General features: G+C 42.7%; 1 protein-coding gene across 9 annotated transcripts in view; it reads left to right on the plus strand.

The window, feature by feature from the left end:
* Positions 1-14570, plus strand: part of megf11 (multiple EGF-like-domains 11) — a 68428-nt gene that overhangs the window by 45318 nt on the left and 8540 nt on the right. For 8 of the 9 annotated variants that reach the window (XM_031858166.1, XM_031858159.1, XM_031858152.1 and 5 more), the window contains 8 exons: positions 815-1027; positions 1507-1681; positions 6518-6638; positions 7243-7406; positions 7524-7626; positions 10343-10489; positions 11864-11998; positions 14192-14320. In XM_031858166.1, the coding sequence (XP_031714026.1) occupies positions 815-1027; positions 1507-1681; positions 6518-6638; positions 7243-7406; positions 7524-7626; positions 10343-10489; positions 11864-11998; positions 14192-14320 (1187 nt within the window). The remainder of the gene's footprint in view (positions 1-814; positions 1028-1506; positions 1682-6517; positions 6639-7242; positions 7407-7523; positions 7627-10342; positions 10490-11863; positions 11999-14191; positions 14321-14570) is intronic. The other variant, XM_031858218.1, reaches the window with a different exon arrangement.

The following is a 14570-nucleotide window of genomic DNA, read 5'->3' on the forward strand; positions in this document are numbered from 1 at the left end:
TATTGTATAGTTAAATCTTTATATTTAAATGATGATAAAAATCAATTTTCTGATCTACTTCAGTTCTTCATGTGGAGAATCTCATCATCTGGTTGATGACGATTAGTAAATCTTGTCCAGCTATTGCAGAACAGTCCTGACTGCTGCTGACCGCAGGAGGCGGATTTTAAGGCTTGATGTCAGTCTTGGATTCATGAAAATGTTTTCAAATTAAATGTTCATTATTTAGATTATGAAATATAAGAAACTATTTATAATATAATTTTTTTTATATATATATTACTGTAGTAGCTGAAATGTTTTATTCCTAAATAAATGTGCCACTATTTTCAGATGCTCACTGAATGCAAGAAGTCGATTGTGCAGCAATAACAGCTGTCGTATAATAAAAGGGGAAATAACACCATTACTAATATTTAATACAATTATTAGTTCTATGTTTTTAGGCCAGCAACTATCGCTTATTCTCACTGATGAATAATCCGGCAGTTATTTTTATTGATTAAGTGTAAAGAATATCCAAAAATAGTGAAAAATGCATGTCCAGAGACCAAGGTGATGTCAGACTAATGACTTATTTTGTCAGACCAACAGTTTAAAATCTAAAGATCCTCAGAGTATGACGATGTTATTCATTTTCTGTTGGACCAATAATTGATTGACTACTTGGTTCAGCGCTAATGTTTTCAATGAGCCATGTGTACAGAGGTGCTTCAACCTTTTTAACATTTGAATTACATGTTACTCTGTGATAAAAGAAAAATTGTATGTACTTTTTAGAGCACCAATTTAAAAGACTATTTTTCTCCTCCAGGTGCCAGGACGACTGTCCTGTCGGCACCTTCGGTCCGCGGTGTAACCAGATGTGCGAGTGTCAGAATGGAGCCAAGTGTCACCATATCAATGGAGCCTGTCTGTGTGAAACAGGATTTAAAGGCCCTAATTGCCAAGAGAGATTCTGTCCTCCAGGCCTATACGGCCTCATCTGCGACAAGTACTGCCCCTGTAATACCACCAACACGGTGAGGTAAGTGAGACATCAGTGCAAGGCCGCACACATCTTCACTCTGACCAAGCCCTGAAGCGAAGCCCCCTGTAGCCCCTTATGAATAAAGACTTCTCCAACTCAATTTTGCTCCATTTTAGCTTTAAGCCAGCACTCATTCTGAAGTCTGGACACCTCTTAGCCATGTCATCCAGTTAGCTTTTAATCGCGACCTTTGCTTCATTCATAATTTCTCAGCAGCATTCATAGTTAATGCAATGTTAATGCTCTGATTCCGGCTGGAGTCGGGCACCGACCGTAGAAGTCATTACAGAGAAAAGAGAAAAGGGACGCCTCATCTATCTGAAACAGGCACGTAGACTCATAGATAGATAAATTGCTGTTGCCGCAGACTTCACACTTTGACCCTGCTCATGAAGGGAGTGGTGATACTCTCTGAGCTGAAACTTTTTCTCATTCTTCCTGTTGTTTTCCCATCTATCTTTCTCATTATGTTGCAGCTGCCACCCACTTTCTGGTAAATGCACCTGCTCTGTGGGATGGACAGGGCTTTACTGTAATGAGACCTGCCCTCCTGGATACTATGGAGAGGGATGCATGCTGCCTTGTAGCTGCACCAACGGAGCTGACTGCCATCCTGTCAAAGGCACTTGTATATGTGCCCCTGGGTACATGGTGAGCATCATATATCCTTACTGTACTTAGACAAGTGGCCACTATCATGGTAATATTGTATTGTTATTTTAGACATTACATGTTTTATTATTATCTGTTTCATGTTAATTTCACATTTATTTGGTCTCATTAACTCTAAATCGCCTCAAGAGAACAATTATACACAAACTAACACAAAGACAATATTCACTGAAGGAAGAAGAGCTAAGAAAGGAGAAAATAGAAAAAATAGGAAACGCATTGAAATAACTGACTGACAAAGTCAACAAATTACTTTGTGTTGAAAGTGATTTAACATGTTGCCACCTTGCGCTCTGTGTTCATTTTATCACTGCTGTAATTACTATGTGACAACGTGTAATTATGTTGTTGGTTACATTCATGTTTTTCTAAAACTGCCATAGGTTAATTGTTATTGTAACCTTGCTCCTTATAGTCTTTGTCATAGTTGTGAAAATCTGTAGTTTCATCGAATAATGTTGATAAAAGGAGTTCCGGGTAAGGGTATCAGTATTGTGACAATAGCTCTTTATTGGTGAAGGTTATTGCTTTGATTTATATTTCACGTTATTTGTGGCCGTAGTAAAATCTTTGCGTCATGTGGTCGTAATGTTCTGGAAGTGGTCCCGGTATTACTTTAGAGGCTTTTTGTACACAGGCAGGCAGAAGTAAGGTGAGACATTTTATTATTCCCTTAGTATGGATGTCCACAAGAAATTCCTTGCTAAATGATTAATTCTCTGGTCCGGCCCTTTGCAGACATTAATAATGAGTTGTGTGTATTTTACAAATACGTTTGATACACCTTAACGTGGCAGCAGAGGGACAAGTAAAGAGCAAACGAAGATCTTTATTCCTAGACCCATTGGGAGAAAATCGAATCTTTGACCTACATAGGTTTCCATTTTAGCAGTTTTTGTGCAGCCACATTGTCCCTTTTTACAACTGTCAAATTAGTTGGGTAACTTCAATCAGTTTTCCCATTGTATTTCTTGTCTTGTAATCTGAAGTTACAGAGCAACAGAGACCGAGAGGGTACATTTCTGCCAACATTACATTTCAGTGGAAATTGCCTGTGTCTTACAGCGGGCCACTGTGGTGAATTGAGCTACCGAGCGGGGCCGCAGACTGTGTCTTAATTTGCTCCACCTGTTCTCTTTGGCGGCTGCTGGGAAGTGCTGCCAGATCCATTAAACAGACCTAGAGGGCAAGAGCTGGATAGAAAGGGAGGCAGTCAGATGGGAACAGACACACCTCGTATGGAGGATTGTTGTGTTTGTTTGTGTGTGTGTGTGTGTGTGTGTGTGTGTGTGTGTGTGTGTGTGTTGTGGAGGGAGGGAGGGAAAGAAGGGGAGAGTACACGTGTTAGTTATTTTATTCAAAAGCTGCTACAGCTTTGTTGGAAAGTAAGAGTTTTGATTTTGGCTCTTGTTAAGTGTGTATCAATAGAAATAGAACGGACATTGAACATTTTGTGTGGTCATTTGAATAGTTAGTTGCTAGTGTTGTCGAAGCTCGTCGAGAAGACATCAGACGCAACTCTGGGGAGTGAGATAGCTTCTCCTTTTTACGGAGAGGCAGTACGTGAGGCTCGATTTCTTTAACCAGTGTTTAGCACAGCAACATTAGCAAGCTAGCTAACTAGACAACTGTCCAACAGTTAACTTACTTATCCCACCATGATTTAATATTACACTGGTTACAGAAAATGAGCTGAACAAAGCTGTCTCACATCTGGAGATAGCAATATGCTGTCCTAAACTGTTACGAGAGTGTGTTGATGAAGCATTAAGTTGTACGATTTTACTCATTTACTCTTACAACTCCACTGCTCATTTTAATCATTAGTGCAAAACCTCACCCCTGTGAGGCTTGCCTCTTGCCAGAAGTCGGTTTAGTTCATATTGGAATTAGCACAACAATGGTCGCAATGGCAACGGTATATATAACAATGGCCACCGCTCAGAATGTCCTGCTACATTTGAACGAAAAGGTCCATTCTAGGGCCGTCCTCGACCTGAAAAATATTCAACTTTGTTGACTAATCGATTAGTAAAACTGAGTTTCTCTACAAAGAATCGCATAAAATCTAAATTGTACATTATCACATGCATTTTACATGCATTGTACATGATCATTATCACACAGTGGGGCTTTCAAGATGTGGTTGATGATGGTGTTAAGGCTGTGATTGCTGGTGAAGTCACTTCCTCAGGGGACAGCTGATAGGACTAAGCCTCCCTGCTGCATCTTTGTTCTGGAGTCCCATCAGGGGGCAAACCAAGCAAAGTATTGGAGCAGACTGAGCTTCTGCACGCTTGATTTAGCTCTCGTAATTGGACATTCTCTTTTTGACTGGGACAAAGTGATTACATGTTACCTATTCAGGCATTTTCACTTGCAATCTGCAGCATGTACTCACAGTAACATTTCTTCTCAATGTAGTTTCTACAGATTCTGTTGATACTGTTGAATCTGAAATATGAATGCATTAGAAATGGATTCCAGTCTGCCTTTGTAGGTGGTGAAAACAAATCCTTTTTCTATCTCTCAGGGCTTTTCCGCCTCATCAAAAGGTTCAGAGGTTCATTTTCTGTCTTGCTGCATGAATTTTAAACTGCAGTCGCTCATTCAGCAGTTAGATGGACTGTTAAGGAGTGAGACTGATTGGTAATTAGTGGTGCCATTTGCATCTAGTCTCAATGGGTACCAGGCTGATCAATGTTGTGTCAGCGAGAGGCTTTCTGGAAAAAAAATGCTCTCCCATTACATTAAGATACTAATAGGTATGAATTTAGTACCTTGGCCAAGGACGACCTGGCTGCCTCTCAGCAGCTAAGGTCTGGTTGCAGCCTTCATTGGCTGTGTCGTTATGTAAGGTCCTGCTGCTCTCGTGCGATGGACTGACAGCCCGTGTATTAATAATGATTCTCCACATACAGACTTCTATCCTTCGCGGCTCAGAAGGAATATGAATCAGTCGACTAATGAGAGAGCAGACCAACCGCTGGTCTCTGCGCCACGAGGGTGAAACCAAGTGGAATCGGATGCAGCCAAGGATGCAGCAAAATCCATGTGGTCATTTGTGGCTGCATGACGTTTTATCCATGAGTCCAGCCACCAGTAAATTGCCTGTGCTCTGAAGACAGGCTGAACCCCCCCAACCCATCCAGCCCCCACTGGCTGGTCGAACTTCTCTCCGCACTTAACAACTGTAACTGAACTGCTATTGTTAGCAGTCTTGAAGCTGTCATTTTCAGCAGAACAAAGGTTATTGCAACCGATTTGATAAAAATTTCATTCACAGGCGGGCGCTTTCATGTGGTGTACAGGGAGGAGAGATGTTTTAAGATGTGTGTTCTGCCCCTGGCGTCCACTGGCACATCTCCTCCTGCCTCCTGTTTAAACTGAGTTCAAAATCATAATGAGAGCGGTGAGCAGCCAGCAGTCCCCCAGTGCTCTGGTGAGCGAAGCAAGCGCCACTCAGGACTCCTCTGGGCCACTAATTGGAACTCTAAATCATTGTGTCACCTGTCACTCAAGGCAGCATGTGCAAAGGAGGGTGTGGGAATCCATAGACTGGCTGTGATCTCCAGCTTAGGGAGGGACAAGACTAGTGGAGGTGGGCTGTGCTCAGCCTTCAAAGCAGAGGAATTAATGACAGCAGGCTGCAGAGGACAGAGGAGTACACCATGTCCTTTGCCAGCTAGTTCACTCTAATGCAATGGTAAGGGACCTAAAGGCTGCGCCAGCATGGCTGCCGATCTCCCATTCGTGTGCTTATTAATAGTAGATTGTGAGTCGGTTGCAGTCACTGGCATCCTGCCGTGACCCTGTCCACCCAGTTCACCATCGGGTTTATTTGTTGTTCAATCAAATTGGCATTCTTAGTACTGTTAACTCCCACTGTTGGCCTGAGGCAGGTGTAGACATATGTGCTTCCTCCGATGCACATGGTGTCGCCAGCTGCTTCAGCACAGGACGCTTTACAATATTCTTCTCTCATCCTAACCCTTTTTGTGCAGGCGCCACAACCAACCAATACGAGTCACTCATAAGGGGACAAGGACGAGATCCTCAAACAGTCAGTTGTGTCCATCCAGTTGTGTGTGGATGTAGGGACAACATGGAGGATTTAACTCTGGCCTTGAGCCCTGCATCACTTCACCCCTGGAATTGAATCCCTCTTGATGCCCCCCCCCCCTACTTTTGTCTCCAAAATCCATCCTGTTCCAACAGGCATTTCACCAAGCAAGAACCTTGTGTCAAGTTTATTTAGAACAGTAATGATTGTATTAATGAACTAAAGCTAGTTGGACAGAGTTGCAGATTTGGTTGTAGCGTGGTTGGAGACGGGAAGAGTCTCGATCCTTTGGCTTTGGTGTCCTGCCAGTCTCTCCTCTAATGAAAGTGGAGACCCCCCCAATGAGACCAACCTAAAGCGAGAGAGATAAGGAGAGTGAAGTGTAGAGATAGGGTGGAGTGTGGTTTAAGAAAAGCGAAGTGTGGCTGGGAGTAGGTGCTGTCAGAATATATAGAGTGCATAATTGGAAGCTGGGAGGCGATAGCTCTGGGGGGGTCCTCCCTCTTGAACTTCAGTTACGATCATAAATCTATTGAGTTTTACAGTTGCCTTGCTCCTCATACTGTGCACAGACCCAGTATGACTATAAATAAACAGTTCAGTAAGCGTTGGAGAAGTGCAATGAACCTTACCTGCCTTTCTGTCTGCATCTATTCAGACTATATTATTCCTATTTTTGGTCTGCCAGAGTCAGCATTTATTGCCATGCTGATTCTTTGTCTCATGACTTTATTTCATTATTTCTACATCAGGGTGAGGACTGTGCTACAGTGTGTCCTCCTGGTCTCTACGGACGAAGCTGCATGTCCACCTGCTCCTGCCATAATCACGCTTCCTGCTCTCCAGTCGACGGCTCCTGCATCTGCAGGGAAGGTACAGTACGGTTGACTCATGTTTAAAGGTTCAAAGCAACTCCTGAGCTTTATAAGATATGCTACACGGATACATCTTACAAGGATGCACACATACAGACTTTACGAAGTAGGTTGTTTTTGTAATCGTGCAGTCTTTCACACAACCACCAGATGACCGCTGCCTTTCATTTATTCTCTGCTTGCTATGTTCAGTTTTCGTTTAAATGAATGAAATATCATACAAGCAATTCTTAATGAATGACAAAAACAAACTGGAGGAACATTGTCAAAAACATTCAATGAACATTTTTACAGTGAGAGATGTGTAGGTGCCATGTTTAGGAAACATTTGGTGCCAATCCCTCATGTTGAGCTATTTCATTGTATAAGTGAAAACGTTGACCTGCTCGAGGTGCTACAGGAAAAATCATGGGATCATCCTGTCTGTCTTTGTCCACAAAAAATGTCATCATAATCCATCATGTAGTTGTTGAGATATTTCAGTGTTGACCAAAGTGTAGGACTGACCAAGACACATCCCTAGAGCCATGCTTGGCTGAAATACAATGTGGCTGTATCCACAATACTTGGTTTATATATGGCTCTGCTCTCTCTAACCCCAGGCTGGCAGGGTATGGACTGCTCCATCCTCTGTTCCAGCGGTACGTGGGGTCTGGGCTGTAATCAGACATGCTTATGTGCCAATGGAGCAGCATGTGACCCTATGGATGGCACCTGTACATGTTCACCTGGGTGGAGGGGAGAGCACTGTGACGAGTCCTGTCCTGTAAGTCTGTCTTTTAACTGAGCGGCAAAGAATCCTGCGGGTCTTGAACTTGGACTGTCTCATTGTCCCACCGTGTGGAGTTTTAAAGATATAACAGCGAGTGTTTATCGTTGTCAGGACGGCACCTATGGGTTGGAGTGTCGTGAGCGCTGTGACTGTAGCCATGCTGATGGTTGTGATCCAGTGAGTGGCTACTGTCGCTGCTACCCCGGCTGGACAGGTCAGTATTGCTGTTAGAAAAAAACTATTCAGAGTCGGGACAGACATAACCTCTGAGATCCAAACTGTATGTATATATCCTCCTCATCAAATCAAAGACATGAGATCCTAGTCAGACATACTTATTTACCAAAAGAGCAGGGGCACTCATGAGTTGTGTTTTACAGTGTGTTTACAGAATGTCTCACCAGTGTTTTGATAATTAAATGTTCAATTTGTTTTGCCACTGAGCGGCAGGGTATGAGAATGAGAAATGTTGAGAATTGAGCTCTAAATTAATTCTCTTAGCTAACACACTGGATGCTGGTATGCAATCATGCTTATGTTGCATCCCTTATTGGTTATAGACAAAGTGAAGTGACTCACTGGGTAAATATTTGTAGAGCGAATCAAATTATTGGCCCAGAATGCTCTCATGAGTTTTAAACATGGCCTCCGATATTTTCTATTTTTGGCTCTGTTAATTATTTAAAGTTCCAGGTTGTTGTGCAATCTGACTGAACCAACTGCCATATGGAGGATTTCTTAGTTGTCATAGGCTCTTTGTTTGGTTTCTTGTCATTTCAAGCATTTGTTTACAAGGAAAGAGGTAGAGGTATGAATGTCACAGCAAGGGTGAGGATCATTATGCTTAACAATGAAGCCTCGCATCTGAATGTCAAATACAGGGGGCTAGCTGAGGACCTGGTTTCTGAGCCTGGGTGGAGAGGTGCAGTCGGGGAGGGAATAGATTCAGCAGGAAAGGTCAAGCCTGTGAGCTCTCAGCAGCCCACTCCATTCAGCCTCCTGAGCTTAGGGCATTTATTCTGGGAAACAATGTGGGTTTTATTATCTGCAAGAACAGAGCTGGCAAAACAGGCCTCTCATGCTCTGAATCCTGCACAAGTTGGGACCATCTGTCAGCCTTAATTGAGTCACCGGGGTGCAGGGCTGGGGGCAGCGTGCAGCCCATTGGGCCGGACAAACACACATACATACGCATGTGAATTGTAGAGGCTTGACAATGGGGCTCTCTAAAGGAACGAGCACCTAGAGAGAGGAAGATGTCGGTTTCGTCACAGAACTGATTCAGGAAAGGAATAAAATGGCTATTTACAGAAAGGCTGGAGCTATCTTTTTTTTCTGTAAACACTGACATATCACTGAGCATGCTAGCCTCAGAGTTGTTACGGCATCCTACTTTGCTGTCAACTTGCTCTTTGTTTTATTGTGTGTTTTTTTTTGTGAACTGTCAAGAAGCTTGACTCTGGGAGTGTGTCCAGTAAGTCGTCTGTGACCCACATAGTTGTTGCTGAACTGTCGTAAGCCTGACATCAGCCTATACAAAGATGTAAGAGAGCGCTGTGATTGCACACTTGATGCACGGGCTTCATGCTAGTCCATGTTAAATAGGGCTTCACCTTTATTTGTGAAGAGATTCCATGTCATAGAGCAGTCAATATGAGTGTTTCTTTACATGCACTGAGAGAGAGACTTAAAGAGGGAGAGAGAGGTTTGATTTTCTCTGCTCACTCTCTACAAATTGGATAGTGGGACCTCTGGCACTTCTCAGCGCAAAGCCTCCTTTGAAGACGCTTCAGTTCTGGCTTCTCTCAGTCTTTCTTCTTCTCCCTCGCTAGGCATCCAAAGCCCCTCTGTTTGTCACCATTAGACTGAAAAGTGCGATGCTCTGTCCGCATTCATTTTTTGACAGTAAAGGCAGGCAGTTTTTTTCTGCCTGGCCTAGCAGAACCTCAAACACACTTGCACACAAGCCCTTGCCCTCCTTTTGATGTCCATGGCCGGGCCTCAGACTAAATCACGGCTACCATGCCCCCTCCTCATCAGCACTAACATTGCCTCTCCTTTTCTCCTCTGTCTCAGCCCTAAGGCGCCCTGGTTACTGTATAACATCAGTCCCTAGAGTTTAGCCCAGGTTTAATTCAAAGGTACTGCACTAATGCTGCTTTAATGGCCATACCATTCTCAGATATTCTCTCTCAAAGAAAATTTCAAATGAGACTTCGAACTAAGGGCTGGTGCTTGAAAAGTTGCAGAGTTTGTGCGTGTGCGTGAATATCTGACTCTATGTGTGTATATGTGCCTGGGTGTTTGCAGCAATACATTTTATTTTATGAGCCTGCATGTATGTACAGTACATGTGATTTACCCTTTTTTGAAGGCATGGTTATGACCGAGAGAAAACAGGCTGCCTCGACGGATGTGCTAATGCAATTGTGTACACGGGGAGAGCACTGTATGGAGGCAGTGTTTTGCTTTTGTTGGTTGGAGCTGCGCCAAACACACAGTGACACTTCCAGACTGTGCTCTTGTAGCCCGAGTACATCCCTTCGGCTCTGTACACTACCTCGGCTCTGCTGAAAGAGAATGGGAGACAGGCTGGGCCTCTCTGGAGACCCAACCCTGTTAATCAACACAGTGCACTGGCAGGGAGCCCCAGTCAGATCAAAAATCAAATGCATTTGGAAAGGAGAAACGGAGTCTGAAAGGATGGGCTGAACTGAAAAAGAAACACACTCCAAACAGCAGCTTCTTCATTCAGGACTGAAATCAAGCGAGGATCCATGCTGGGTGAATAGCCCTCCACAGATTCACTGTGATCATGTGAATGCTGTTCTTTGATGATGTGTTTTTACAGATGGCAGGCTCTTAAGAATATTTCTTCTTATAGCCTTCTTCGTGTGCATTCGCTGAATATTTGTGTAATGTTCCCGCAGGAATCCACTGTGATAACGTGTGCCCACAAGGCTTCTGGGGACCCAACTGTTCAGTCAGCTGTTCCTGTCAGAACGGAGGATCCTGCTCTCCAGAGGACGGTACATGTGTGTGTGCACCTGGCTACAGGGGGACATCCTGCAAAAGAAGTGAGCCTCTTTCTCTTTTTTTCCCAAGCAACCTCTCTTTATCCAAGCCTTTTAAGTAATAATGGCACGAGCTTTAGGACGCCGCCATTACAAACTCCATCCCAGTATTGACCTTGCTTTGATTCTTTGCAGAATTGTTGAAGGGTGAGCCTGCTGAGGAGGAGCACTTAGTTGTCGGTCATAACTGCTTGAGTGTAAACCCTTCATCACTGCTATCACTTAATCACAGTGTCTTTACCCCTACAGCAACACACACACACACACACACACACACACACACACTCCTCACCCCGCTGCCCTGTCCTCAACAACCAATGCACAGTGGGAGACTCACAGTCCTCGTCCAAGGCTCAACAGAGGGCGTGCTCACTGGGAGTGCTAGCTCTGGTTTCTGAATGGGGTCTGTCTGGGGACTCTCTCAAGTGATGAGCTCACTGATTGGGGGTGATATTCACAGTCACAAACCTGTAAACTTCAATTTGAGTGGAATGTAAAACAATCTCTCTCCCTCTCTCTCTCTCTCCCTCGCTCTGTGTATGTGTGAGAGAGGGAGAGGAAGTTATTACTCCTCCGAATTCAATGTTTACACAGATAATGTTCTCATCAGGTGAAAACCTCCTAACTGCAGTTTTGCTGTTTTTCCTGTTGAAAACTTTAATTGGAGGATTACATGCTTCTCCAGATGATAAAGGCGTATCACACCTGGTGCTTTAAATCAAATCAGAACCCAAGGGGTAAAGTCAACATTGCATGCTTGTAAAACAGCAAACCAAGGCTGTGTTTGTCTACTCCTAAAAGGACCCAAGTGTCTTCTGAGAATGGCGATTATTGGAGTAGGAATCTAAGCAAATCACCGGCTATGAAAATAGAAACATAACATGAATTTTTAACGTTCTCCCTGAACTGAAATGAAAATGTTTTTCATATAAATTGCAGTCTCTTATCATGGTTGCTCAGTTAATCCTTTTTGTATAAAATGTTAGTATATAATTACCTTCATACCCCATTTTGAATATATCTTAATGGTCTACATTCTTTCAATAAAATCTGCATTAACACACAGTTGTGTGTTTTATAGATGATCAAAACTTAACATAAAACAGACTTTCCCCATTCTCTTAACTACTTTACTACTCCATTTATGGCAGCGGATAAAATGGAAGTGATTACAATAAAGACTGACTTTTCTGTTTTCTCCCCCACCCTTTGCTGTCTCTTCTCGTCTTTTCTGCTTTAATTCTTCCGGCCTTGATTTGTTTCTATACTCCCTTGATCACACTTGTCATGCCCTGTTTCATTATTATATACCCCTTGTTCCATCCAATGTTGTCCACTGATTCCCTCTGCTCTCCTGCCACGCTCTGCCGGCTGCAGTCTGCTCTCCGGGGTTCTACGGGCATCGTTGCAGCCAGTCGTGTCCGCAGTGTGTGCACAGCACCGGGCCGTGCCATCATGTCACAGGCCACTGTGAGTGCCTGTCGGGCTTCTCCGGTTCTCTGTGCAACCAAGGCAAGTAGCCTTTTCTCTCCCTTTGACCTTTTCCTGCTGTTTCACTTCCTGCCAAATTCATTCACGGTTAAGCTTTTAGTCGTTACTGGAAAACGGTACGTTCATTTTATATCTGAAAATGTGTGGCATTTGGTGTATACAGGAAATAAAAAAAATGGTCAGGGAATGACATTGATTATAACAAAAAGTAAGACAATAATGTAGGATAGTAAAGATGGTACATCAAAGGTTATTATGTGCTGGTGCGTTCAATAGCTAATAATATGAAGGGTTCATTTATATGTCCAAAAAATTCCTCCTGCCACAGCATTGTGTGAGGACACATGTACGTTTCCTTCGGCCCTTGCTGTGCTCAGTGTTCTTTTAAGATCAAATGGATGGATGACCTGCTGTTTATCCCACTGGCATCTTAGCCTTGAAACTTTGAATAATGGTTATTATCAGTGCATTACAAACCAAAAGGAAAAAACAACCTTCAACAGAAACCTGAATATTGCTGAGACCGACTTTGCTTTAGACAAACAAGTAAATGCTGCTGTCCCTCTGCCTAATTCTGCAAAGAGAGCTGCATGTAAATTGCTTTTTATGCACACACAGAGCCAAAGAAACATGTGCAGAAGAGATGCCTTCTTGTTAAGGGTAATTGGAAGACAACCAGGCAAACTTTTTTTTTTCCTGAGTTTTGCCTCGGCAATGTTGTTTGAATCACATAAGTAGATCTTGTTGACAGAAAACATCCAGTTCATTATTTTAGCCTCAGATGTGTTTGATTAGGATTTTGCACTTTTGGAAATCATGAGTACTTTTAGCACATCTTATATACATTTTAAATATAAGAGTGTTGACAATATCATAAATGTGTTACTTGTAAAAACGTGTTTTTCGTGATGATGTAGCCATTAGCCCTGTTGTATATATTAAAGGCTCAGACATTTTAAAGGAAATTTATAAAGCGATTAAGACAATGTAAATATGTCAACATGTTAAATATTTGGGTTGACATGTTAAATGTTTAATTTAAATTCAAAGTATCATCTATTCAAAAGCAGATATGTTAACCATTTGTCCAATATTGACTCGTGTGATGCTTTATGTGACCACGGGTGTGTGTCATGTCAATGTATCCTCAAAGTGTAGAGAATCTGCTCTCCATCACGTGTTGAGTATGACACCTACATATAAACGTACTGTAGATTTGATTTTAATGATTCGCTATTTTTTTTTTTACAGTATATATAAATTACAGAAAGGCAATGGGAAACTTTTGAATTCTCTGTCATGGCTTTGAGCAATGTCTTACAAATAAAAGTTTAATAGGTTAGCTGAAGGAAGAAAAAAAAAAAAGCGAGCCCTAATTTGTCTGGACTGTAATTACTGGTGAGAAGGCGTTAAGCCACGAGGGACGAAGGTGGCCAACAACATGCGCAACTTGCGTCGTCACTCGTCCTGTGTCCAGCACACAAAGTCCCAGCCTAATGAAGCTCTCCCAGTGTGTTGAGCCTTGAATCCCAGAAGCAGCAGTGAAGCCAACCTCATGGCCTAATGACAACCTGCTTGAAGGAGCTTGAAAGAGCTCTCAAGAAGAGGGGGAAGCCAGTTGAAATGTATTCATTAAAATCACCCCACATTAAAATGAGTGAGACCCATTTCTATCACAGCCAGCCACCTTATCTGATATTTCTTACGCTGGGCTATTCTTTTTTAAGACCTTTGATGTATCTGCTGGTGCTGCTGCTTCCTGATCCTGATGGTTAGATACACCTTGGTACAATTTGTCTCATGGGCCAACACGAAAACACAATGGAGGCTTCATTGGAAATGAGATCTTTTATTGAAGAGTGCCAGAGAGCATTGAAATATTAATTTCATAAAAAATGTATACAGTGGTCTGTGTACATGGTCTATTTTAATTCTGTGGCACATCACTCATCCCACTCTAGTGAGCAGAAATGGGGCAGTTGTGCCACTGGAGGCAGTGACTGACTCCTCCTTTTGTTTAAACAGATCACTTCACTTCATGTCCACTCAAATAAAACAGTATTATCCACGAGAGGAATATGTTTACACAACCTTTCACAGAATGAGTTTGATGTCATAATATTAATACATTTTACTAGTCTTTGCATGTAAGTGATAATATGCAGATGAGGGTTGTTTTGTGAAGTGTTTTTGTTGTGTTTGTGTGTTTTGCAGTCTGCCCAAGTGGCAGGTATGGGAGGGTCTGCGCTGAGATCTGCCTCTGTACCAACAACGGCACCTGCAACCCCATCGATGGCTCCTGCCAATGCTTCCCTGGATGGATAGGAGAGGATTGCTCTCATGGTATGACTTCTCTCCTCCATCCTGTGTTTGTTTGCCTTTTTTTCTCAGATTTTTTTCCCTCCCATTGTCCATCTCCACTCCTAATTTTTCCCTCACAAACCTTATACCTCACATTACCTTTATACACATTAATCATTTTCATGAACCTACATATTCCAAGAAGTACCCTCATCCCCAGCTGATTTAAAACTGATAGCTTTCTTAAGTGATTGTTACAATACATTGTGCTCTCTGATTTACAGCGCTGTAG

Source organism: Anarrhichthys ocellatus, unplaced genomic scaffold (genome assembly GCF_004355925.1).
Source record: "Anarrhichthys ocellatus isolate YVR2014 unplaced genomic scaffold, GSC_Weel_1.0 scaffold2, whole genome shotgun sequence".
NCBI classification, from domain to species: Eukaryota; Metazoa; Chordata; class Actinopteri; order Perciformes; family Anarhichadidae; genus Anarrhichthys; species Anarrhichthys ocellatus.